Source organism: Zalophus californianus, chromosome 13 (assembly GCF_009762305.2).
Source record: "Zalophus californianus isolate mZalCal1 chromosome 13, mZalCal1.pri.v2, whole genome shotgun sequence".
Classification (NCBI taxonomy): Eukaryota; Metazoa; Chordata; class Mammalia; order Carnivora; family Otariidae; genus Zalophus; species Zalophus californianus.
Genome location: NC_045607.1, coordinates 35,766,350 through 35,792,826, shown reverse-complemented (window position 1 = coordinate 35,792,826; position 26,477 = coordinate 35,766,350). Strand labels below are relative to the sequence as shown.

The following is a 26,477-nucleotide window of genomic DNA, read 5'->3' as shown; positions in this document are numbered from 1 at the left end:
CTTTCTGCTCAGGTCATGATCTCAGGGTCTTGAGATTGAGCCCCGCATGGCAGGCTCCATGCTCAGCAGCAGGGAGTCTGCTTGAGATTCTCCCTTTCCCTCTGCTCCTCCCCCCAGCTCAGATTCTTTCTAAATTAAATCTTTAAAAAAAAAATTGTCTGTGAATCTCTTCCCTCCTAAATGCTGTCACTTCCCAAGTGCTCGGTACATTACCTCCATTATTTTCCTTCCACAGGATCTCTGTTGAAATATCATCCTTGGCCCCTGTCCTCTCCTGAACCACTGCAGGTTCACTGCAGCACCTTTCCTAACTGAACTCCCTGCTTTCCGAACCCTCTCATACGCTTACACTGCCTGAGCTGCCAGAAGATTCTTTCAAAACAGGGTTCTAAGTTATTGCCTGCTTAAAGTCTTTCAAAGGCTCCTTATAGCCCCTGAAATTCAGGAATAATCCTCACCTGGGCACTCAAGTCCTCCCTGAGTTGACTCCACACTTGTCTTCAGCTGTATGGATTTACTTTCAGGAGTGAGTGCTGTCTGTCCCTCAGCATTCAACAGTTGCCCTCTTTAGACTCTTTCATGGTCATCCTTTCCCATTATCCTCCGCCCAGGGCAGGAGAGATTGTTTCAAGGAAAAGATGAATGTGAAACTACTTCCTATGTTGTGGATAATTTACGTTAGGGATGAGCATTAAACAAGAAGAGGGAGAAGAAAACTGAGTGAATTGCAGGCCCTAGAATTTTAAGTTTCTTAAATGTTTTTCTTCAAAACTGTCCTATGTTCCATACTGAAAATGACTAAAAATACATGTTTTAAGAAAATAATCACCACTTTTTGTCATTAAAGCTACATGTATATTTTAAAAAACCACTTTCCTGTCCCTTGCTATCTCTGGAGACTTCTTTGATCGCTGGTTGACTTTTGCTTTTTTCCTTTTGAGGGGGTGGTGGTGAAGGAGAAAGATCCTGTTGGCCATTGCTTATCTCGGCAAGAGCTCGATAACTGTGATCACCTATTATCATTTCTATGGTGTAGACAAAATCCCCTGATGTAAAATACTGAACGAATTTTACAGAAAGCTCCTGTTCTCCTCAGCTGACATAAATATGTACATACAAGAGGCTGTACAATTACCGAGGTGCCCAGAAGACCTGGGTTTCCTCTTGACCACTCCCTGCGTGCTAAATCCCTTCCCAGACGGGGGCCTGTTCCAATATGAAATTCCTAGGTGATCCCTAAGCAGTGTTGTAGTTCTAGAAACTTCTGTCTAGCCCTAGAAAGATGTACTGGCTGCAAAAGGGCTTTGGAAAGGAGGGATATTCGCCCTTTTAGAAACATACGGTGGGGTTGAAAAAACAGAGTGGATTTGCAGGAATTTTTAATTACGTTTAAGTCAGGCGGCTCTACAAGAGAAAGTAATCCAGGCTGGGTGAATCAATTAACAAATACAAAATTTTTAATAAAGCCAGTACACAGCCGTGAAAGGATTCAGTCTTCTCAAGGAGCCTGCGAAGGAAGCAGTGTAGGATTCTCGTTCCCATTTCACAAACGAGCAAACGGGGGTTCACAGGAAACCTAAGCAGCTTGCCTTAGTCAACCGATCGATCCGTTGCCGCCCTCACCTCCGGCTATGGCACTTGAGTCTCCGCAAAGGTGGCAGTCCACGGGCAGGGCGGCCCCAAAGGCCAGGCAGGGAAAGCTGCTTTAAGTCAAGGCACTTCCGCCTCCCTCGCGCTCCGCCGGACTCACCACCCTCACAGCCGCTGAGGCCCGAGTCACGAGTTTTCCTCGGGGGCCCACCCCTCCTCCTGCTGATTGGGTAGTTCTTGAACCATCGCTGTCCTCTGATTGGTTGTTATCCCTTCGGCTCTCCAACACCGCCTACACCAACCGGATATAGGGGCAGGGTTTCCGCTTCCGTCTTCTCCCTCCCGCTTGTCGTCGGATCGCGGTCGCCGCCACAGCAGCCGCTGCGGGGCGCGGTGTTGGTGGGTCGGTCGGCGTGTCGCTCAACGTTGGTGTCCGTGCCGTTGAACTGCCCGCCATGGCTGAACTAGATCCGTTCGGCGCTCCTGCCGGCGCTCCCGGCGGCCCCGCGCTAGGGAACGGGGTGGTCGGTGCCGGCGAAGAAGACCCGGCCGCGGCCTTCTTGGCGCAGCAAGAGAGCGAGATTGCGGGCATCGAGAACGACGAGGCCTTCGCCATCCTGGACGGCGGTGCCCCCGGGCCGCAGCCGCACGGCGAGCCGCCAGGGGGTCCCGGTGAGAGTGCGGCGGCGTTTGGGGCGGGAGGGCTTGTATAGAAACTCGGCCCAGGGTGGGTCTGAGGGCTCTGTGTCACTCTTGTTTCTTGCTGAACCGGGAGGTTAAGGAAGAGTGCAAGGAGAAAAACGAGACCCCGGCCCAAGTCATAGCAGAAACCTAGGTTCGGGAAGCCTTCTCAGTGGTATGAGTATGTTTGAGTGCTCCCGGACGGGGCAGAGCGAGAAAGCAAAGAAAATAGGGTGACAGGCTGAAGAGCTCGAAGAAGCCCGTTCAGTCCAGGAACTTTTCATTGAGCACTTACTGTGCTTTGAGCTTGGCCTCTGAAACACAGCCGCATTGGCGCAGTTTGGCCAGACTTAAAGGCAAGCCTGAGCCCGGCACAGAACCAGTTATTAGGAAAGGAGAGCAGAAAAAAATGAGAATACTAGTATCATTTTTGAGATATATACAAACAAAAACGGCAGTGCAATTCAGTATTTAAGCACTTCAGGTGTACAGAATGTTGGATTATGGGGAGGAAAGGAGGCGTGAATAGGGAACTCAAGAAGGGTGTTCTAATCCTGGAGGAAGAAACTCCAGCCAAAGAAGGATAAGAGTTTTACCATTTGTTGAACGGATTATGGCTGGGATTTCTGGAGCTCTACTTCCTCTAGGAACAGCTTTGGTAGGCAGTGTTGCCTAAGCAGAATTTAAGATTAGCCTGAACTAGTCTTCCAAAAAGTGAATAGAGAATGTAGGGTGGCCTTTTCCCAGCCAAACTCAAGCAAAGACAAACAAAATGAGCAGTAGGCTGCCAGTGTGACCTCTGAATGCCTTACCTGTGTGTGATGCTTTGAATTACAGTGGGAGGAAAAGATGAGTGGAAGGGACCTATTCAGTAGAATGAGGAAGTAGGAAATTAGCTGGAAGAAATGAAACCTGGGTTTTCATTTACTTAAAAAAAAAAAGAAATTCTAATTAAAGGAGAACAGGGCACCGGTGGGGCAGATAGGAGTGTTTGTACTACTCTAACCTCAAACCTTAAGGAGCCAGGCAGATAACATAAATGAGAGAAACCTGCTGGGAATGAGATACTATGGAGTGTTGGAGACTGAGGTTTGTTTTTTTTTTTTAAAGGTTTTATTTATTTGAGAGAGTGAGACAGCACAAGAGGGGGGAGCGGGAGAGGGAGAAGCAGACTCCCCGCTGAGCAGGGAGCCCGATACGGGACTCGATCCCGGGACTCCAGGATCATCACCTGAGCCAAAGGCAGTCGCTTAACCAACTGAGCCACCCGGGCGCCCTGGAGACTGAGGTTTTGGTGCGCTAGAGTTGTACTCTATGAAAGCATTCAGACTCAGAAATCTCAAGTTACTGTGCCAGCCAGGCGGAGCCATTTTTTGAGGGGTAGGGAGAGGGAGACTGCTCCTTTGCAGCCTCTGAGTTTTTATCCTGTACCATATTACCTCCTAAGCAAATTAGCCCTCCAGTAAGAATTTACACGAGAACATATGATACACCTGAAAAATGCGAATTACAGCAAGCAGGTTGGACTGAACCAGGTTGTGGCTGGGAGATGAAGTTGGCTTTAAGTCAGTAGGGTTTTGTTGTTGGGTGATGTTTATTAACATTTGCCTGAGAATCATAAAATTTACTTCTTAGATCCTTAGTTTACTTTTCTCATTTAATATGAGAAAACTTAGGAGTCCTGCAGAGAAATGACTTAAAAAGGGCAAGTTCTTAGCTATGCCCCCAGTTTCCCTACCCGTCGACTGTACCATATGCTGTTGCAGTTGTTTCCGCAGGGGTATCACGGGACAAGAGATTGTCATTTCTCAAAGGCAGTGTGGCTGCCTTGGGTAGGACAGAGTTAGAATCAGGACCCATAATTAGAAAACTGTCCTGATTCAAGGACAATGTCACTCTTGCTTACAGTTGTATCCCTAGTGCCTAGCAGGGTGTCTGGCACGTAGTAGATAGAAAGGTATGAACAAAAATATCAGGTCCAAGAGTCCTGTAGAGAAATGACAAATCTTGATGATGAGCAGTTTGGAGAGGTGAAAGGGTAGACTTGGATACACAGATCCCTTGTGCGTTAAGCTTTCAGCAAAGGGAAGGAAGGGATGACTGCTGACTTAGTTTCTAGGAAGGACTTTCTTAGTGAACGAAGCATTTAGTGATTTAGAGCCAGACCTCTGACAGTGTAATTGAGGTTGGCACTAGTGCAGTGGTCAGCACTTCCTTTGGGGATTAGAGAACTAGTTGGACACTTACTTTCTTTGAAAAGAGGCACTCTAGTGGTTGAGATTCTGTGCTCTCCTAGACTGCTTGAGTGTAAGTTTAACTTTGTGGTCTCAGGCAGCTTCGGTAACCGCCACTGCCCTGCCTTAGCCTTTTCACCAGTACACAGTACAGATAGATACCACATAGGCTTACTAGGACTACAGTAGGACCTGTGAAGTGCTTACACACAGTACTTGGTATATTACTGCCACGGTACCTGGCTATACTCTTATTCCTTGGGAGTAGGAAGAGAGAGGCATTACAAAGCCTGTAGGCCTTGGGGTGTGCTGAGGAAACATTTAGGAGAGAGCCCTGTATCTGATATGTTACTATACAGAGATACATCAGCAGGAGACTCTAACATAGATGGACGAGTAGCCTGGGGGAAAACTCCCATGAAGGATGGGAGCAGGCAAAAACTGGAGGGCCCGAGCCTTGGAGGATTCCTTCAGTTGTAAGGAGATCTGGACAAGGGAGGTAAGTTTAAAGGTGGAAGGTAACCAGCTGAGTGAAGTGGCTCAGATACTGAGGAAGAGCAAGTAGTCAGGAAAGAGGCCGCTTAAGTCTAGAGCTGTTGTAAAGCCCTCAACTATGAGGGCCGAGGAGGTTGGAGAAAGGGATGATTAAGGAGCTCCAGAGAGAGTACGGCAGTGAGGCACCGGTTGTTGTTTCTGACAAGCCTTTCCGTGGAGGAGGAAGAGAGGCACGTGAATTAAAGGAAAGCCTTCTGGAGGAGGAGAGTAACTTTCTTGGTAGCAGTGGTGGAGAAAAGTTCGGGGAAATTTCATGCTTGACAATTAGTACTGTACGCTTACCTCATGCCAGTTCTCTGTAGCTGCAGATTCACGCAGTACCTGCAGGCATCGTATTTCAGAAAAGAAAGCATCATGGAAGTTAAGCAGTGTTCCTAAGGTAGCAAGCTAATACATGTCTCCACTGGGATTCATCAAACCCACATCTGCTTGACTTCCAGTGCATGGGCACCATGGGAAGTCGAAGGTGGGTTTGGGACAAAATTTCTTCTCTGGAAACTTACTCTGGCCCTTGTTTCTCTCGAGTTCCTGAGATGCCCCAGAAAGGTTCCTTCTGGAGCATCAGGTTGCTTAGCCTGGTTGTCTTAAGATGTCTTTCTGTATGTTTTGTAGCAACAGGCAGGTCTTTGACTTGGGCCAGTTGAATGTCAGTACAGTAACTAATAAGAGCTCAAAGCACTTGCCAGTGGATTTGGATGAGTCTTTGGTCATAACGGACAGGCAGCATGTGACTTAGGAGGTATGGGATGAAAATTGCTTCTAGTTTTGTGTATGGTGTAGTGATCAAAGGCTCTCCTATTGGGAATGGCCCTGGGCTGGAATATATTAACTGGATAGTTGGTGTGTTAAATGTAATATATTAACCAGAGTTTAGGCCTAGGTCTGGCCATGCTAACCATTATAAGTTCTAGGAGTCAAAATTACCTCTTTTCTATCTTATGCAAAAATAAATTCCAGGTGGATTAAAGAGAGGCATTTTTGGGTTTTTTTAGTACCAGAAGAAACCATATAAAATGACAATGGGGGAGGGCGCCTGGGTGGCTCCGTCGTTAAGCGTCTGTTAAGCGTCTGCCATCGGCTCAGGTCATGATCCCAGGGTCCTGGGATCCAGCCCCGCACGCAGGGAGCCCGCTTCTCCCTCTCCCACTCCCCCTGCTTGTGTTCCCTCTCTCACTGTGTCTCTCTCTATCAGGTAAATAAGTAAAATCTTTAAAAAAAAAAAAAAAATGACAATGGGGGAATAATTGTAATATGAGAGGACAAATAATATAAAGTGAATAGAGATCAAAAGATAGCAGAAAAGTGGGCAAAACTCAGACAATTCAGTAAAGAAGAAAATCAAACGTCAGCTGCATGATTACCTCACAGGAAAAGAGATTGGCAGGACAAAGCCACCTAAGTTTTTTCCCTGCTGTCAACTTAGCAAAAATTTAAAAACCTAAAACTCCATCTTTAGTATTCACTAAGAGTCTGAGAAATGGGGCGGTCATGTGCTGCTGGTAGTAATATAAATGAGACACTAAAAGGGGGCAAATGGTCGGCATTTAGAAGTTTTTAAAATGTATATCCTGTGACCCAAGAATCTCTCTTGAAGGTCGGCTGCTGGAGGGTCTTCAGGGCGACCAGCATGGTGTCAGCGTGCGGGGCAGCTCCGGTGCTGCCCACCGGGCACGGTCTGTGCTAGCGGTTCTAGGTGAAGGGATTTCTTACTGAGAAGCAACTGAATATGCCCCCCAAATACTTGTATTAGTTTTTGAGCACTAGGTGCATCTCTTCTGTCACCTTCCCTATCCCACCCCATGCAGTAAGTTTGAAAAAAAAGAAATTGGACAAATAAGTAGTTTGAAGTAGTTTGAAAAAAAATTTGGACAAAATAATGGAAGTCCTACATAGTAGGTAGTAAATATGGGTCAGCCAACAAATCCAGAGTTCAGAATGTGTAGGCAGAAGCTAAAAATGGTGTCTGTATCAAGGCTTTCGAAAGGATGGCAGGCGGCCCTGTGCAGACTGCCTCTTTGTGATGGCTTCTGGGGCAGGGCTTAGGATGCATACTTATCGGGCAGCTGAATGACTGAGACACTGAATGGGTTAAAAAAAAAAAAAAGGGGTGGGGGAGCCTGGGGTCCTGGCAGATAGACCAGAGCGTGCTGGATGTAAAGGCTGCCCTCCTCTCAAGCAGGCCCAAGATTGCCAGATCTTCTGTCTGCTTGCCCTTGCCCCAAAACCTATACATCCTGAATTTGTGAAGTTTTCTGACTTAATAGTGTGTGTTTTAAATGTGTTCAGCCTGTGGACTATCATTTTATGCTATGTGGATTGATGGTCTCTAGGTCTTACTTAAAAAAGATCATTTCCACATTTTTCAAATGGACTTTCTCATTTAGCTCATGAGTGAATTGTGCCAGTAAGACTGGATCGTACACCACACTTTGAGTTTTTTGTAACTTGTATCCTTGAAAATACTGGCTTAATTTGGTATGCCCAAATCTTACTATCCCAGACTAGTTCCAGGGGTCTAGAGAAATTAGCTCAGGAAGTCTCAACTGTAGACCTTTAGGTCTACAGGCACAGGATGGAGAGTCCTGACTCCCAAGAAAGCACCTTGGTTTGAACATGAAGCTGCATGTCCTTGGCTCACTGAATGATTCCAGGCCCCACTCTGCCTTCTCCAGAACTTTCATGGAGAAACACTGTTGCTCTATGAGACTCTTCTGCCAGGCATCCTTGTGTTCTCTCTCTAGGGTAAAAGATCAAAAAGCTTTTGAACTGGGGGTTTGGTATAGATTTGTCCATTTTGGTGAAGTAATTTGTGTATAAGCACATCTTGGTTTCATTAAACAGGAAGTCGTTCATTTTTCTGTCTAGTGCGTAGCACAGGGATAGCATTAGTATAATTTACGGTACCTGAGGCAGATAGTACTGTATTAGACTCGGTAATGCTTTGGCCCAGCATTTGACTAGTCCTGACTGACCAACTGAAATTTTATGTCTTGCAGATGCCGTGGATGGAGTGATGAATGGCGAGTACTACCAGGTACAGAATACTCTGATTATGTTAAAAGATAGTGGTTGAGTCTTCCTTTCTTGTGATTTCAATTGATTGACCTAGAAAGGACCCCACTCCTTTGACTTTCCTAGATGTATTACTGGGTATGTTACCTGCTAAAATGGAAGGATTTGAAGAGAAGTGACATTGATCATTCCTTTAAAACGTTACTGACCTGGCCCTAGTATTACTGATTTTACTCTCAAGAAATGAGCTTTCAGGGGCGCCTGGGTGGCTCAGTTGGTTAAGTGACTGCCTTCGGGCTCAGGTCATGATCCTGGAGTCCCGGGATCGAGTCCCGCATCGGGCTCCCTGCTCGGCAGGGAGTCTGCTTCTCCCTCTGACCTTCCCCCCTCTCTCTCTATCTCATTCTCTCTCTCAAAATAAATAAATAAAATCTTTAAAAAAAAAAAAAAAGAAATGAGCTTTCATGGTGATGATAGCAATGGCTAATTTAAACACTGTGCCATGCACTGTCAGGCACTGTTTATATTTACTCTTTAATTCTCTCAACAACCTGGGGGACCTGTACTATTATTCCTGTTTTACAAATGAAGAAACTGAGGCACAAAGTAGTCTAAAAGTAACAGCTGGTATGCAGTGGGGCCAGCATTTGAACCTTTGAGATTGTCTTGGGGGAAGGGGGGCTGGAATTTGTGGTGACTGCCATTATTTTCCCTCTGTATCACTAGGCGTTGAGTTGCCAGCCCAACTCAGATTAGCTTAAACACAAAAAATCTTACCGGTTTATATAACTGAAGTGTCCTTCAACCAGGACTCTCAGTTCCCCTGGGACTCTGGCTCTGCTTGCTAAGTGTGCATTTTTGTGCTCAAGCTTTTTTCTTGGTGGTCAGATGACTACAGCACTTGTGGGCTTCTCATGTGCGTGACATGTTATCTAGAACAAGATGGGGGTTTCTCCTCTTCTCCCAACCACCCAGCAAAAATCTTGCATTTCCTTCTGGAACAACTGGAAGTAGTCACTACAGCCTGGGGAAATAGCATGATGCTTTGCTTATGCCTGGGTTTCTGCCCATCCCTCAACCAGTTCACCGGCAGGAAGGATGTTAGTCTAATTGGTTTAAACCAAGGATGGACTAACTTTTTCGTAAAGTACCAGATAGTAAACATTTTAAGCTTTGTCGTAACTGTGTCAAACTACTCTTGCTGTAATGTGAAAGCATCCACAGACAGTACATGAATGAATGCACCTGGCTGTGTTCCAGTAGAATTTAATTACAAAAACAGGCAGCTGGCCTGGACTCTAGTTTCCAGTGCCTGGTAGAACTTAGCCCTTAGAGTGAGACAGAATGGGGTTTAGAACCTGGCTCTACCTCTTACTAGCTGTGAAGTGGACATGTCATTTCTCTCTGCCTCAGGTTAGTCCCATCAAATGTGAAATGAGAATCAAAACTTTGCAAGTTGCATGGGAGATAAAACTTTTATGTGCCTGACACATGGAAAATGTCAATAAGTTAGTTACTAATACTTTCAATAATTCTTCCATCTTTTTATAGTCTGATTAGGTGAACCTGGAATTTATTCCCTAGTTCAACAGGTGAAAAATTTTCTAAAGATTAAATTCTATTTGAGTTTTATCAGTTTATTAGCTGTCAGACCTTACCGACTATAAAGAATCTGCCCCGCATTCCCCCCCCCCCCAACTTGTGACTCCTATTTGCTTGCCTTTTTATTCTTTTTCTTGGTGTGACTAGTGACTACATGTTTTCTTTTGGACTCCCTTTTACCCAGAAATCACCTGTTTTGGTTAGGTGGTATCAAGCGCTCTTTTTCCTGCATGTAATAGCATTTAGAAGTTTTAGGTTCTAGGCCTTGCTGTGCAGTGTATTTACCTTTGTTACTTTGAAGATCCCACACAAGCTGTGTGTCAAGTGAGGAAACTAAAATCATTAACACTGTTTCCTAGTCAATCCATGACCCACCTCCCCCGCTTTCCTCTCTCCCACTTCTGTCCCAGTTATTAAGAGGCAGGCTAACAACTACTCTGCCTCCCTTGTGGATTGTAAGGATTAGGTGCAGTAATGTTGAGAGCTCCCTATGAGCATCATGTAAGGTTGTGTTGTTGCTTTTAAGGTAATCCTTTAACATGTTAAAGTGGCCGTCAGTACATAACCAGGGGTGTTCTACCGTGTATGAAGCGCATTTCAGGAAGGCGTGTTTGGTACTGATAGAACACAATTGTTTTTTGTGTTAAGGAGAGTAATGGTCCAACAGACAGTTACGCAGCTATTTCACAAGTGGATCGATTGCAGTCAGAGCCTGAAAGTATCCGTAAATGGAGAGAAGAGCAAACGGAACGCTTGGAAGCCCTTGGTAAGGAATCTTTTTCTGTCTTTGGGTGTCTTGTTTTCAATGGAATAGTTGACCTTGACTCTTAGCCCTTTTTAACTGGAATTAGCCATAATGTCCTTGTCTAGTATTTGAGAAGATCTCTTCCTCAGCCTGAGGGGTCACAAGGCCACCCACAGGGAGATGCTTAATTACAGGCCATTTTGTGAGGAATAGGGCAGCTCAGAGAGCCACCACCAAGTGCATCCTCTTGGGAAGAGCAGAGCAGAGTCCTGAGCTTGCAGTGAAGAAAGAGTAGGTTCAAGGTCCAGCCTTAACTCTTCGAGCTGTGGGCACTTAGTGGTTCAAACCTTGTAGAGTTTGTTTCTTCGTCTGTGGGGTGAGAGCAGTGTTACCACCTCCAGGGTTCGTCTGAGAATGTGTTTATGAGAGTGTTGTGCAAACTTGAAGGTCTCCGGGTAAGAGACTTCAAGGTCCATTTATTGTTTCTAGGCTGAATTTAAGGTAATGCTTTAAGAAGAAAATGTGAAGTATGTTAGGAAACGTGTACAATTTGATTTTCCTACTCTAATATCCCTGTAAGCTAAGTTTGTATGTTTTTGTAAGTGAGGAAAGTGAGACTTCTCGAACAAGTTTTTGAATCACACAGCTGAGAAGCAGTAGCGTCAGAACTCAGCTGATGTCCGCCCTGCTTCATAGCCCGTACCCCCTCCATCCACTAGCCACCATGCATGTCGTGTACGCTGTCCCGCTGAGACCAGTGCCAGCCGGCCTGGCCTTTGGTGAGGAACTGTGTGCGTGGGCTCTTGCTTTTGGTCAAGATCAGGAGACTTGGTATCTGTATGTAGGTGGGTTGCAGAGGTATGGCACAGTGTGGAGATAAAGCCATGGGGTATTCTTTCCTCAGCTTTTTATTAAATATTCAAACACAGGGGTGCCTGGCTGGCTCAGTTGGTAGAGCGTGCAACTCTTGATCTTGGGGTCGTGAGTTCAAGCCCCACGTTGCGTGTAGAGATTACTTAAAACTTGAAATAAAATTTCAAACCAAATAGTTAAGGGTAAAATGAACTTGTGCGTACCCCCTTAGATTCAGTGATTAACATTTTGCCATATTGGGTTATCTTTATGTAAATGAAGCATGTATGTATGTATATGTTTTATACACACACATTTCTGATCCACTTTCAGATACATCATCTGTTTCATGCTTAAATATTGTATATCTGGAAATAACGATGTTCTTCTGTGCACCAACAACGTCAGCATTGTTAGTCCTTCATGGGAACCAGTGAATTAGTAAAAACTGACTCCTTGTTTTTCAGAGAGGGTTAACTGACACCTAGAAGTAGGACCCAGTTAGTGCCAAATCTGTTCCCTTTCCAGCCCAATTCATGTGGCTTTCAGAACAAAGGGCACACTTCTGTTTGGACCTTTATGGCACTCTCCAGTAGAATTTCTTGGATGGAAGTAGTACAGATCTGTGCTGTCCCGTATGGTAGCCACTAGCCACATGTGGCTCTTAATCACTTGAAATGTGACTAGTATGACTGGGAAACTGAAGTTTTAATCTATTTTAAGAAGTAGCCACATGTGGCTAGTAGCTACTGTACTGGATAGTGCAGCTTTAAAAAAAGATGAAAACTGTCTTCATGAGATGCTGGTAGCTTTAGTAGTGGCCTGTTCCTTGTGTGTCTCTTCTGAGTGGGCCGAGAGGCAGGACTTTGCTGGTACTAGTATTTGTCAGATTACAGAACCCAACTTTTATCTTTTCTCTTTCCCCGAAGTTTAGCAAAGTTTTCTGCTCCATGGAGAGAGTACACTTTGGTCATGTTGGGGTCTGGGAAAATTGCCTCCCCCCGCCCTTTCAGTGATCAGATTGGGCACTTTGGGAATATTCCATGAAGTGTTGTTTTCTTAAGATGCTTTTCTGAAGTCAAACATTGGGCTTTGCAATTGAATTAAATTGGTCTGTGAATTAGGTGTTTCTTCAGTTTCCTCTTTTTTCTTTGCAAAAGCTGTGAGAATGCACAAGATGCTAAATATAGAGAAACCAGTGTGCGTGGTTTTCAGCTTAGCTGGTGACTGCGTTCTCACAGTTTTCTTTTCCATGAACAGTAAGAAGGACTGCCCACGAAGATGGCTATCAGTGTGCCCTGTTCCCCAAGGGGACTCTTCAGTTTTCCCTCCCTCTTCTCATGCCCAGATGCAGATTATGTTGTCGCTTGGATCTTTGTCCTACTGAGCTAAGCATTTAAGAACTCTAAATTCCGTTTTTTGTTTTTTTTTTTTAAGATTTTATTTGAGAGAGACCGAGAGACCACAAGCAGGGGGCAGGGGGGAACAGCAGAGGGAGAAGGAGAAGCAGGTTCCTCGCTGAGCAGGGAGCTTGGTGCAGGGCTCAATTCCAGGACCCTGGGATCATGACCTGAGCCAAGGGCACACGCTTAACCAACTGAGCTACCCAGATGTCCCAGAATTCTAAATTCTTATTGCCAGTGTCACTTTTTTAAAAAATCTGTAAAAGCAAGAAGACAATTTAAAGGGATGGTTTTATGCAATAACTACAATCTGTGCAGATGGTTACAATTTTTGTTCAGATTAATTTTTCAGAGAAATTTCTGTGCTATTTTATTCCTAGTATATTAAAACTTTAAAAAAATCTTTAGACTACAAAGAAAGGAAATACTCTCCAATCAAAAAGTAGTGTTTCAGAAGTGATTTCACCACTCTTGAGAAGGAGATTTTAACCGTAGTATTTTTCAGTTTCTTGTCCACATGCACTGCCAGCCCACAGCATCTCCCACCGCATCCTAGCGCCCTCCATTCCACTTCTACTTAATGCCATGGACACATATCAGAAGTCTGCTGTATAGACTTGACTCATCACTGGAAATCTGAGTAAAAGAATTCTGAGTGGGGCGCCTGGGTGTCTCAGGTCATGATCTCAGGGTTGTGAGATTGAGCCCCATGTCGGGCTCCACGCTGGGCGGGAAGCCTCAAGACTCTCCCTCTCTCCCTTTGTGGGTTCCCCCCATCTCTCAAAAAAAAAAAATTGATAGGTCACCTCTGATAAGTTAAATAACAGGGTAACAAGTTCTTTATAATCTGAAACTTTGGGGGAGTTTCTAGCTGCGAACTAGCTATTTCCAGTAGTTATAGACACAGCCTTCTGCAGGTTGTTACTGTAAGATGTTCTTGGAAAGGACCTAAAAATGCCCTAAAGTGCTTCATTTCTTCCCTTCACTCACCGCCACCACCACTGCTTTCTACTTTTCCAGGATGCTAGCTAGTTACAGGTTGGGCTCTGGCCCTGCACTGTCCAAACTCTTGTCTGGATCACTGGTGACCACCTTCTAGTCACATCTTGTGATTGTTTCTAGGTTTGTTTTCCTTTCCATCCCTCCCTTTGGAGGCAGCTTCATGAAGAAAGAACGTGTAACCTTCAGAGTCAGACCTGGGTTTGAATCTTAGCTCTGCCACTTACTTTAGGAAAGATTCCTCAAACTTTCTGAGCTATAGTTTTTCTCAGTGCTGAACATGGGTCTAGAGTTTACCTTCTCGGGGATTGTAAGGATTAAAGGAGAGGTCTGTTACAAAACACCTACCAGAGAGGATGCTTAAGAACGTATTTCAAGTGAAATCTCAGGGTAACTTTAGATGCCACCTGCAGCGGTCGCTATGGCCTGCATTTCTATCTCTTGCTATCTACTGACTTGGTCTTTTTAGCTAGTTGTCATATTTGAAAATCCAGTCTGGCAAACTTGCTAAGTTTGTTTTCTCTCTCATTCTAGAACCTTCTGGATAACTGCTAATGATTCTGCCACCCCACCTCAACCCCCTGCAATCCTCTCCCTTAGAGCTTCTTTAGTTCTGTCCTGGCCCTGCCACAAACTCACTGTGCAGTCTAAGCAGGAGTAGATGTTTTGTGGTCCCCTCAACTTTTAACATCTATGTTCTGTTCCCTGGTTCCTGAATCCTCTCTTCCTCTGGTAATTTTAACAATAGCTTTCTGCTTCATAGAAATGTTTCCGCCATGCTTAGTTAAGAGAGTGCCACCTTGTGTTTTACAAAACCATCGATAAGCAGAGTTGGGGTCTTATAGTTTGTAAGAAGATTTTGTTCAAATATTACCTAATATCAACAGTCCACCCTGAACTAATATTGGCAGCATAATTATTAAAGAATTCTCCTGGGTGTCTGGGTAGCTCAGTTGGTGGAGCACCTGATTCTTGATTTTAGCCTGTGATCTTAGGGTCCTGGGATTGAGCCCCGAGTTGGGTTCCACACTCAGGGCAGAGTCTGCTTAAGACTTTCTCTCTCTCCCTCTGCCCCCCCACCCCTGCTCTTGTGCGTGTGCGTGCTCTCAGATAATCTTAAAAAAAAAAAAAAAGAAAAAAAAAAAGAAACCTCTAACTGCTTTTTCCCTAGTTGGTGCCCCCAAAGGCTTTTATCTGTGTATCCTTCTCTCCCCTACCCTGAAAGGAAACCCCAAAACTGGTGAATCCACTAAGATGTCAGTGGACTGAGAGAGAATATGAAAGAACTTGGATAGAATCACTGGGATGAGAGACTGGATGTACAAATAGGGAAATAGAATTTTGTCTTCCCTCCTGATTATTGTCCTTCCAACACACACACACAACACTCAAGTTTAATAAGACCAAAAGAAATTGATGGAGCAAACTTCAGTTTGTGTTTTGCTTCATTCGTGTTTCTTTTCCTTCCCTTCAAAGATGCCAATTCTCGGAAGCAAGAAGCAGAGTGGAAAGAAAAAGCAATAAAGGAGCTAGAAGAGTGGTATGCAAGGCAGGACGAGCAGCTACAGAAAACAAAAGCAAACAACAGGTCAGTCTCCGGTGCTGCTGGCAACTGTTTGTTCTCCAAGATTGAATCACGTTCATTTCTGGCAGCCGGTATAGTTCTCACAGGTGCTGCCTGTTATACGAAATGTCTCTGCAGTTTTTGGAAAAAGTACTTGAAACATAAAGGTTGCAAGTCTCTTGGGTCTTGGGAGCATAATTCAGCCTGTCCTTTAGCCACCCCAGTTGTAGTGGCTTTAGCTCTTCAGCTAAGAGTTTGGTTAATCTGTATTGTTTGTAATAGTATGAAACAGCAAAAGGGAAAGTTATTTCATGGATCAAATCCCCATGTGGAAATGTAACCCTGAAATGAAGGGCCACTTTCATGAATATATCAGGGTCTCAGTACTTCTGAGGTGATTATAGACTTGGTCATGTTGCATCCCCTAAATACAACCCTGTCCTCTGAAAGCTGCTTTACAAAGGGGTCTGGTAGCAGGAACCGTGTGTGTGATTAGGTAGCCAAGGATGTTCCAACATGGTGACTTCAGAGTTAAGGATTCTCTGGGTACTTCCGTGTCTAGGAAAAACTTGAGTGGACTTTTTTAAAAGGCTCTTCAGAATGGACTCACTTACTGAAGGTGAAGTAGTTGTGGGGAGAAACCAAGTTCATTCTCCTACCCCCACTGACTGGCACCTGTGGTCTGGACTACTCCATGCTTAAAGTCCACTTGGAAGTAGCTCAGAGAAAGGTAGAGGCAGTGCTGCTGGCCCTGATGGAGACCAGTGGCTTCCTGCCCTGCTGGATTCAGAGCCCAGCTCTCACTCCGTGGTCACTCCACTACCTCACTGGAAAGAAAGGCCAGACTGGGCCGGGGGTGTTTGTAATTGTCAGGGCAAAGAGCCATAGGTTCCTGCCCTCAGAGGCAGAAGTTGGTTTAAGTGCTCTTGCCTCTGTTAGCTCAGATGGAAATGTGTCAGAGAAGAGGGAGTGGACTGCTTTGCCAGCCAGAGTGTGTTGCTTATTAAGGAGGGCAACGATAGCAGAAGAGATGGACTGTTCTGTGCAGTAGGCTTCAGCTACCGGTCTCTGGCTGGCCAGCCTGGGTCCTGTCAGCTGCCCCTCAGATGGCAGGCTGCAGCCTGTGTCCACTGGGGGATGTATTCTCCAGTTCCAGGGGAAGCTCTGTAATATGGTGGGGACTGCTCTCCGCTCTTGGTGCAGAGTTGCTTGGAGGAGCATTTGGTACCAGGGCTTCTCCTGAGCTGTCAGCTCAAGTGCTGACAGGTCCAGGCTGCTTTATTCTCTGCTCCTTCAAGATGATTGACCCCAGGTACAAGTTCAGATCTCTAAAGGGAGATGAGCGGGTGCTTTGTGCAAGCCCTCTGTGAGGCCCCGTTGATCCAGCAAGTTGCCCATGAGTCATTCTGCCCTGAAGTACTTGGTAAAACCAGGCTGACCCTCCCTGTTCAGGATCCCTGATGGGTAAACAGGCTCACATATAGATTCTCAGACGTAAAAAATGACTGTGTCAGGAATAGGTTTCTAATTGCAGTTTTGCTAAACTGTATCCCTTCTGTAAAGAAAGGAGTTGTCTGTATACAGCATCCGTTGTCCTTGCAGCAAATAAGCATACCTTTTTTGAGGAGCTCAGTCACCAAGGCTTAGTCCCTCCAGGCCTGGATTTAGGCCTTTGGTACCTTTCTTAGAATTGTAGAATGTTGAGTTGGATGGTCTCGCATAGATGAACCCCCCAAGCTCTGGACAGGGGAAGAGACTTACACTTGCCACTCACGGAGAATGTAGGGCTTTTCCCAAACCAGGTCCCTTGCCTTGCAGAAACCTTGAGGCACAGAGCAGACTCTGTGTCAAACTAGTGGCACACTGGCCTTTGTCACCAGGGTTGCAGGATAGAAGGGATGGTTTTGATGCTTTATCTGACTTACTCTTCTTGGGCTGGGGCGGGAGCCATTTAGAGCAACCGTGGGGGACTTCTTCCAGTGGTACACCCCCTCCCCTGGAGATTTTGACATTGCTGACCACTCCCCCTCCATGTTTGACTCTCTAAATAGCATCCCATGGGACTAAAGGAGTAAGTCCTTTTATATATGTAAAAGAACTGTCTATAGGTAAATAGTGAATCTCAGGAGAAAATAGAGTGCTCATTTCAAGTATCGGTCTTCCTCTCGATGACTTTTGCAGCAGCTGGATGTTTAGGTGGCACACAGAGCTAAGGCAGAGCAAGCAGTTTGAGAGATGTGGTGGGGAGCAAAGGCTGTTACTACGAGTGTATCATCAGGCCTCTTGCCTTCTAGATGCCCTGGCCTAAAACCTCAGGAGCACATCTGTGCCAGGCATGGTGCTGGGCAGTGGGTGAATGAGAGCAGATCTTGCCTTCATGGCATCTGTAGTCTGGTGTTCCTCTGCAGCTGGCATCTCCTTCCTTTTATCCCAACTTGGGGCCCAAATATTGCTGCACAAGAGCCATGAATGATTAGTGACAGCCTGTTGGGGGGCGGGGGGGACACTCCATGGGAGCCAGTAGAAACATTACCCCTTTTACAGGGAGCTCTGGTGCTAACTTTTTATCTTTCAAGATTTATAAAAGTTTGGGGAACCCCTGATTCTCCATGATGGCAAATATTTTTTCCATGCCCACTGGGCGCTATTAATGTGGGTCACTGCTTGAGCACCCTGTGGTTAGGCCTACATTCCACCACCACCCCCACCCCCACCCCCGTTTCCCTCAGGCTTCCCTGAGGATTGCTGCTTTCAGGCCCCTCTGATGAGTGAAGAACAAACAGCTAGAGGGGCCGCCTATGGTGATCATGGTTTTCCATTTGCTCCATTTGTCTATACCTGGATGGGGCTATGCTGTCACTGACGAGTTCCATAGTCTTGGGGCTAGCTGCAAAGGAGTGAAAGCCTGCCATTCATCAGGCTTTTGTTGTCTTAGTGATGCCTTGGACTGTAGTCATTCAACCTTTATTCGATTACGTTTAGTCCTTTGTGTAAACTAAAAGGATTATGGGTTTACAAGCGGGTCTGCCTTTCCTTTCCCACCCACTCATTCTCTCCACAAACAACTCTGTTTTCCTGCTGACTTAGAGTTACAATCAGGCTGTTCTTTTTGCTTTCTTTAAATTTCCACAAACCACCACCTATGTATAAACCAAAATGGGAAAGAAGGAAGGCTATGTGTGAGTTTAAATAAAAATAAACAAAATTACTAGAATTTCCCTTCAAATAAGGGAGCCTAGGCTAATAAGCAGGCATGATCATCCTTAAAAATGTCCCTTCTACTTATGTGCCCCAAACCAACCTGGCAAAGGACAGGGTAAAACTCCTGGATGGAGGTACCCTGCCCACCCACAGTGGTTGTGGTGGGCTGGCCAGGCCAATAAGGTCTAAGCGAGCCTGTCCCCTGGGGTGGAAACTCTTCCACCCAGCATGCCCCCCCTTTCCTTTTTGTCCCAGAGGCCTGCCATTTTGACCCATGTATGGTATGAGTTAAGAGTTAAGTGAAGGTCTGGTTCCTGGGCTGCACCTTGTGACAGCCTGACACTGACTGACAGCCTCAGTCCCGTCTGGCATGGACTGAGCAGACCATCTTTAGGGACAGACAGGAAGCCAGAGCCAGGACTCTTGGCTGCAGTTCTTTGCACCAGACCACTTGCATCCAGCAACTTTTACCTCTAAGGTGGGGATTTTGAAATGACCACATCTGTTCCCAGATGACTGACAAGTGATCCCATTCAGTCAGGGCGGGGAAGCAGGAGTCGGATAATCCAAGACAGAAGTGGCTTTGGCGCGTAGCGTGATGGCTCATGAGCTTGCCAGAGGCTGCAGGAAGGTGGCCCAGCTTCCTGAGCACCTGCCAGCTGGGGGGCAGCATTACTGTCTGGTAAAAAGAGCCAGGCAGGCTTGCTTGGGAGTTCTGCTGCCACCTGGGGTTGAGCAAGGGGCTTCCTGTCCAGGCCTCCTGTTACCTGTAAAGTGTTGATGAGAACACGGTGCCCTATGTTGTCGGGGTTGAGGATTGGATCAAGTGGACGCAGTAGCTCTAAAAGGGCTTCCCTGGAAGTGGGTGCCGAGACCTGCTCGCGGTGGCAGGGATGATGCTGGGAAGGGCTTGGCAGGGCTCACCCGGGAGAATCCCCAGGGGGAAGGTCCATGGGGAACCTTGCCTGCTGGAGTCTCCAGCACTTGAAGCTTCCCTGGGTGAGCACCCAGCCTTGGGAGCAGCGCCCCGGAGCACAGTCGTGCCTCTGTTATGGATTTGAGATGTTTCTGCCTCTCAATGTTCTCTCTTTTTTCCTGCCTGCTTGCCTGCCTTTTGGACCTCTTGCTGTCTAGGGTGGCAGATGAAGCTTTCTACAAACAACCCTTCGCTGACGTGATTGGTTATGTGTATGTTGCAAAACTAATTCTTTTTCCTGTTTTGATTCTTTTTGTTTAGAGTTAATGCTCCTGTTATGTCACAAGTTCTGCTTTCTAAATATTTCAAACTGGCACTCTGGGGACTGCCTAAGAGAAGGTTGGGGATATGATCCATCGATTGTCTTGTAGAAGCGTGACTCCCTTTAACTCTGAGAGCCTTTTTTCCACATTTGGGGTTTTGGAGGGAAGGAACTGGATTCCCTTTTAAAGTGTGGGTCATTTGTGACCTGGTTGGGGAAGGCTTTGGGACTGGGGTGGCTGCCACCACTGCTGCCCCCCTGCTTGGGAGCCAGGTGGGGCAGCACTTTCTACGTTTGGTTCTTTTGAAGAACATGTGGGGTTGGTTGCTACTCCCTTGGGAGCAGAGGAGGTTGTCTCATTGGGGGCGGGGGGGGGGGAATCCTGTAACTGTTTCTCTCTTGATGTGGGAAATTGTTTAGTGGCCAGCTTCTGATGCCTATCCCCCCACTTTAGCACAACGAAGCCCCAGCTTTTTAAGGTTGGGATAGCCAAAGCTGTCTCATAGGCCACGATGGCTTTTTCCCCCAAAGAAAACTGCATCTTCTCTGGAAAAACATTTGACTCTTGTATTCAAAGCAGTATTGCCGAAGAAGACTTGGAAACAATGCTTGCTGTTTCCTCAAAAATTAGGACTCCATTTTGATGTAAGGGAGATGAGGGTAATAGAAGGAAGGACCACAGGTGGGAAGGGTGGACGATAGGTTCCTGTCTGTAGAGCGTCTTATCTTAGGGCCTGTGACCTCGACATGTTCATCCCTTTAGAATACAGAGCGGGGTTTCCTGGGTCCCCAGATGCATTTGCAATGAGATTTGTGAAATGCTGGACTTACAGGTGGTGTTGGATTGATTTTTGCACATTCTCTCTGGCGTAGAACTGGAGACTGGAAAGGTCGAGTCTGGGTTTGCTGGGCAGCAGGGTGGCCCAGCAAAGCCAGCTGCACGTTCCCAAGTGTAGATGGAGTGGCAAGGGCATGTCTAGCTTACTGACCATCTGCATTGAGCTCATTCTCATTTTCTATATCTGACCTAAAGTTTCTCTCGTTTCTTTTCTTTTCACCTTTAAGCACAAACATAAACCATCCTTGCTACAGCCTAGAACAGTTAAGTAAACCTTTCTCACTGCCCCTAACTGTGTGTGCCATGAAGTGTTGTAGTGGCTCGGGCTGCAGCAGTGTTTGCCACGGCCATCCTTGTAAGCGTGCCACCCCTCCGTCCCCACAGACCGGTCATCTCCATCGCTTTCGCTTTGCCCGTGATGCTTGTTGGAGTAGATGAATAGAGTGTGTCTTCCCTCTTTCCACTGTCCTTTCAGGCTGTAACTCCCACCAGTTCCCAACTGGGGGTGGGCTGACCTTGATGGGAAAGAATGTTGGAGGAGCCTCCTACCCAAAAGCAGCTAACATTGATTGGCTCTTTAGCCATTGGGCACCCACCCCTTCCAGAGCGTGCCCTGAGTGGCCCAAGGCACCTGACTGGAGGGAAAATGGCCAACTTGCAGCTCAACTGGAGAATGTCCTAACAAACCCCCTTCCAGAATGGCTTTAGTCTCTAGTGCCTGCTGCTCGCATGGGAGCTGTGTCTTGAATTCCTTTTGATCTGCCCTGTTTCTCTCTGGTCTTAGGAATAAATCCAGAGGCTATCGTGCAATGACCGGTGGGCTTTTGAGAAGTCTCTCAATTCACTTGAAACTCAGTAGAGCCCGCCATCAACTCCTGTGCACATTCTTGACCGGCCTGCTGCTTTGCTCCTGTTGCTGAAGGCAGTGCATAGCTGGCTAAGGACTTGCTTTTTTAATGCTCTGTATCGACAGAGAGCCCTGAACCAAACACCTGTATTCCAACATTTTACACAGCGGTCCGGGCACCCTGTGCCTAGGAGAACTGGCCACGGGTCTGCTCCCGAGTCTGACCTGAGCCAGGGGCTGTTCCTCTTTGGAAAACCAGAACGCAAGGAAGTCAGGCATGAAGAGGCAGTCACTTCTGTCACAAGGCAGCCGCCAGGTAGCTCACGGGGGAGGGGGTTCTGCATTAAACCAACATATTGTGTTGTTGCTTCCAGGGCAGCAGAAGAAGCCTTTGTAAACGACATAGACGAGTCGTCCCCAGGCACTGAGTGGGAACGGGTGGCCCGGCTGTGTGACTTTAACCCCAAGTCCAGCAAGCAGGCCAAAGACGTCTCCCGCATGCGCTCTGTCCTCATCTCCCTCAAGCAGGCCCCCTTGGTGCACTGAAGAGCCACCCTGTGGAAACACTACATCTGCAAGATCTTAATCCTACTCAGTGAAGCTCTTCACAGTAATTGGATTAATTATGTTGAGTTCTTTTGGACCAAACCTTTTTGTCTTTAGAGTTGATCATTGTTTGTGATTGCATGTTTCCTTCAGCTCTGTTCTTGCTGGCAGCCAGAGAGGAGGGGGAGGAGTTGGGGGGGGGAAAGCCTCCCAAAGGTAACCTCAACCTCTACTTTTGTGCATTATTCTGAGAATAAATTTGTTTCAAACAAACATGAAGCTTCATTACTGATTTCAAGACCTGCAGCTTGGAGAGAGATTTTAAGGGATGAAGACTTTCCTGTTACCATTTCTAGGACCACAGAGGCACAGCCACTGAATGTCCACCCCTGCCTCGAACTCAGAGAGCTCCAAGTTAGTTACAACAATTGATAGTAGGGTTCTGTGGCTAAAAATTAACCTCTCGTTGCCCAGCTGAGATAATAGAGCTGGGAAATCCCCTCACCAACCCAGACATTTTCTCCCAGCTGGCTCTTGCCACTGTCCCCTACTTTAAGGTCTTGGATAGTATTTTTCAACAGGGGTCTCTCTGGCTATATATTATTCCTTCAGATTCAGTCAGTAAACCTGAATCAGGGTGGTGTTACTGTGTGGCTAGTCCCCTTACTCTGGATTCCCACAGCACACATGGGGGTCTATGCCAGCCCTAGCAACTCTGCTATTTCACTTGTCAAATCCTTCAACTAGGCCTTACTGGCCAATACACTAAGCACCTGTGGTTATTTAAATAAAAGTACATTTCTAGCCCTAGATCTCAAACGCTCAATGGCCACATGTGGTTAGGTAGCATCCCAACTTCACAGCATAGAACATTTCCATCATCACAAAGTTCTGGACCATACTGATCTACACAATAGGTACCACTAAGACCCTGTGCTCCATTCAGGCAATGGTTCGAGCAAGTAATAAAGCCAAGTCAAATCTGCTTATAGTTACCTGATATTTCCAAGTTGGAGACTCATGTAAACTCCTGTAATACCGCTCAGAAGGGTAGGTATTGGCAAGGAGAATCTGCCATCTCTCCTATGGTAATTAGGTCTGGAGGAAAGAGGAAACTTCATTACTTCTCTGCCCGTGTGTTCCCTGCCCGCACCCCCCCCCCACAAAGCTTCTTAGTTGGGCATTCTTTGATCTGGCTCACATTTCTGGCCTCTTTGCTCACTCCTTCCCTTTAGCCACTTCTGGTTGCAACCAAGTAATCACTCACTGTTCACCAACCATTTATTCCTTCAAAAATGTCAGTCCAGTTTAAGAATCAGCTCAAAGGTCACCTCCACCAGTGCCTTCCCTTACCCCCCTCCGTGAGGTCCCATGGCTTCTACCTGGGGCAGCTTACCTTTTGGTATTCTCTTGGTGGTGTTATCTGGACTAGTCTTGGCCTCCCACACCAGAAGGGCTTCTTGAGGGTAGATGTGGCAGTTTTAAAAGATCAGTAAAGTCTGATATTCCCTAGATCAAAAAGTGTGACTGGTTAATATGACAAAAGTACGGCTATGAGACTTCCAAAAGCTCCATCATAAAAGGCAACACAGCTTACAGCTGGTTTGTTGGAATATGCAAGCTGTGTAGGCTGGTAGTCCTTGTGTCACCACGTAAAACTAACACCCTGAAGCCACATTCTGTGATGAAGCCCAAACCAGCCCACACAGACCCTGAAATGACAGGCAGAAATGCCTGGCCAGTCCCCAGTGTTCTAACCTCCTGCTACTCTGGCTCTAGCCACTGTTAACTGCAAATGCATCGGATACCCTGAGTCAGAATTGCCAAGGAGAACCTTTCCTACATCCCTAATCCATAGAAACCATGAGAGAAATGATTACTGTTTGAACCTCTTAAGTTTTGAGGTCTGTTCCACAGCAGTAACTTCGAACTGTTTCTGATGCCTCCATTACCCACAGGGGGCTCCATAAAAAGAAGGGAGTTGGTCCAGGAACTCAGTGTTCAACATTTAAACTTCTTTATTGAGGCCACTTTGCTTTTTATGTCAGATTTTAAAAGTTATTTAACACAGTATTAGAAGTTCTAGCCAGAGCAATTAGGCAAGAAAAAGAAAAGGCTGTAAATCTTGAAGTAAAGCTGTCAGTATTTGCAGATAACATGGCATATATAGAAAACCCTAAAGACCAAAAAATGTTGGAACTAATTCAGTAAAGTTACAGGACACAAAATCAGTATACAGCAATCTTTTGCATTTCTGTACACGCACAACAAACTAAAGAAACTAGAGAAATTAAGAAAACAATCCCATTTACAATGGCATCAGAAAGAACAAAATACCCAGAAATAAATTTAAAGATGTGAAAGACCTGTACGCTGAGAACTCTCAGAGATTAACGAAGGAAACCGAAGACAAATAAATGGAAAGATACTCCATGTTTACAGATTGGAAGAATATTAAAATATTCACACTAAAAGCAACTTAAGAGAATCAGTGCAATCTCTCAAAATTCCAATGGCATATTTTAAAACAATCCTAAGGGGTGCCTGGGTGTAGCACTCGGTTGAGCAACCAACTCTTGGTCTCATCTCAGGGTTGTGAGATTGATGCCTGCCTCAGGCTCCGTGCTCAGCATGGAGCCGGCTTAAGACTCCCTCTCTCTCTCTGCCCCTCTTCCCCTGACCAAATAAATAAATCTTACAAAAAATAAAACAATCCTAAAATGTGTATGGAACCCTAAAAGACCCCAAATAGCCAACATAACCTTGAGAAAAAACAAAGCTGGAGGCATTCTGTTCCCTAATTTCAAACTATATTACAAATCTATACTAATCAAAACAGTATGCTCTAGATCAATAGAACAGAATAGAGAGCCTAGAAATAAACCCATGGATGTATGGTCAGTTAATTTATGACAAAGGAGGCAAGAATATATAATTGAGAAAGTCTCTTTAGTAAATTCTGTTGGGAAAATTAGATCACTATCTTAGACCCACACAAATTAACTCAAAATGGATTAAAGACTTGAATGTAAGACCTGAAACCAATAGGCAGTAAGCTCCTTGACATCGATCTTGGTGATTTTTTCAATCGTACCCCAAAAGAAAAAATGAATAAGCAGGACTTGTTATCAAACTAAAAAGCTTCTGCCCAGCAAAGGAAACCAACAAAAAGTGAAAAGGCAACCTGATGAATGGGAGAAAGTATTTGCAAATCGTATCTGCTAAGGGGTTAACATCCAAAATATATTTAAAAACTATAAGGGCACCTGGGTGGCTCAGTCGGTTAAGTGTCTGCCTTCAGCTCGGGTCATGATCCCAGGGTCCTGGGATTAAGAGCCCTGTGTCAGGCTCCCTGCTCAGCCGGGGAGCCTGCTTCTCTCTCCCTCTGCTTGCCTCTCCCTCTGCCTGCTGCTCCCCCTGCCTGTGCTCTCCCTGTCAAATAAATAAAAATCTTTTTAAAATAAAAACTCCTATAACTCAGGGCACCTGGGTGGCTGAGTCAATTAAGCATCTGCATTTGGCTCAGGTCATGATCCCAGGGTTCAGCATGGAGTCTGCTTCACCCCCCTCTGCCACTCCCCCTGCTTGTGCTCTCGCTCTCTCAAATAAATAAAATCTTTAAAAAAAATAAAAAACTCCTGTAACTCAATAGCAGAAACTAAAAACCCAAATAAAAATTAGGGGATCTGAATAGACATTTTTCTAAAGATACACAGACGGCCAACAGATAGAGGAATAGATGCTCAATATCCCCAATCAGGGAAATGCAGATCAAAACCACAAATGAGCTATCACCTTATACATGTTATAATGGCTATTATCAAGAAGACAAGTGTTGGTGAGAATGTGAAGAAAAGGGAACCCTGTGCTGTGTTGGTGGGAAAGCAAATTGGTGCAGCCACTGTGGAAAACGGTGTGGAGGTTCCTCAAAGATTTAAAAATAAAACTACAAGAATATGTGTATATAGACGTGTATATACAAATATGTGTATCTACACATTTTTATACATTTTCTGTATATAGATATTTTTTCATACGTACACACACACACACACACACAATGAAGTATTATTCAGCCATAAAAAAAGAACGGAATATTGCCATTTGTGACATGGATAGACCTTGAGGGCAAAGTCAGAGAAAGACAAGTACTCTGTGATCTCACTCGTATGTGGAATCTAAAAACCAGAAACCAACAACCATGCTCATAGATAGAACCAGTAAGAGACTGGTGGTTGTCCAAGGTGAAGGGTGGGGAGGGAGTGGGTGAAATGGGTAAAGGGAGTCAGAAGGTACAAATGTCCAGTTATAAAACAAATCACATGTACAGCATGGCAAGGCCTACCTTGTAGATGGTGCACGCTCAGCTCCCCAGCACTGTGACAGAGAGAACATCGCAATACCGTGAGTCAAATGAGTTTTCTGGTTTCCCTGTGCATATAAATGCTTATACTGGTCTAAGTGTGCAACAGCATTATGTCTAAAAAATTTACATACCTTAATTAAAAAATACTAGCCATCATCTGAGCTTTCAGCGAGTTGTAATCTTTTTGTCGGTGGAGGGCCTTGC

General features: G+C 45.7%; 1 protein-coding gene and 1 long non-coding RNA gene across 9 annotated transcripts; one reads left to right on the top strand and one right to left on the bottom strand.

Annotated features, from left to right (window-relative positions):
- The first annotated feature begins 1,913 nt into the window (after positions 1 to 1,913).
- Positions 1,914 to 22,180, top strand: CLTA (clathrin light chain A). Of its 7 annotated transcripts, none has more exons than XM_027615306.2 (7): positions 1,914 to 2,262; positions 8,057 to 8,094; positions 10,323 to 10,440; positions 15,150 to 15,261; positions 19,573 to 19,626; positions 20,742 to 20,777; positions 21,299 to 21,707. In XM_027615306.2, exons 1-7 carry the CDS (start codon positions 2,046 to 2,048, stop codon positions 21,432 to 21,434), a joined length of 711 nt encoding a protein of 236 aa, XP_027471107.1. In that variant the 5' UTR covers positions 1,914 to 2,045; the 3' UTR covers positions 21,435 to 21,707. The 7 variants fall into 7 exon arrangements, with proteins under 7 accessions (XP_027471107.1, XP_027471110.1, XP_027471111.1 ...); XM_027615303.2 differs by lacking the exon at positions 21,299 to 21,707 and adding an exon at positions 21,736 to 22,180 and having other exon boundaries at positions 1,917 to 2,262; XM_027615309.2 differs by lacking the exon at positions 19,573 to 19,626 and having other exon boundaries at positions 21,299 to 21,706.
- Positions 12,781 to 24,492, bottom strand: LOC113934398. Of its 2 annotated transcripts, XR_003523664.2 has the most exons (3): positions 23,304 to 24,492; positions 22,904 to 23,005; positions 12,781 to 12,931 (listed from the first exon to the last, which is right to left on the bottom strand). It is a non-coding gene; the product is annotated as an uncharacterized LOC113934398 (long non-coding RNA). The 2 variants fall into 2 exon arrangements; XR_003523663.2 differs by lacking the exon at positions 12,781 to 12,931 and having other exon boundaries at positions 22,034 to 23,005.
- Positions 24,493 to 26,477: the final 1,985 nt, after the last annotated feature.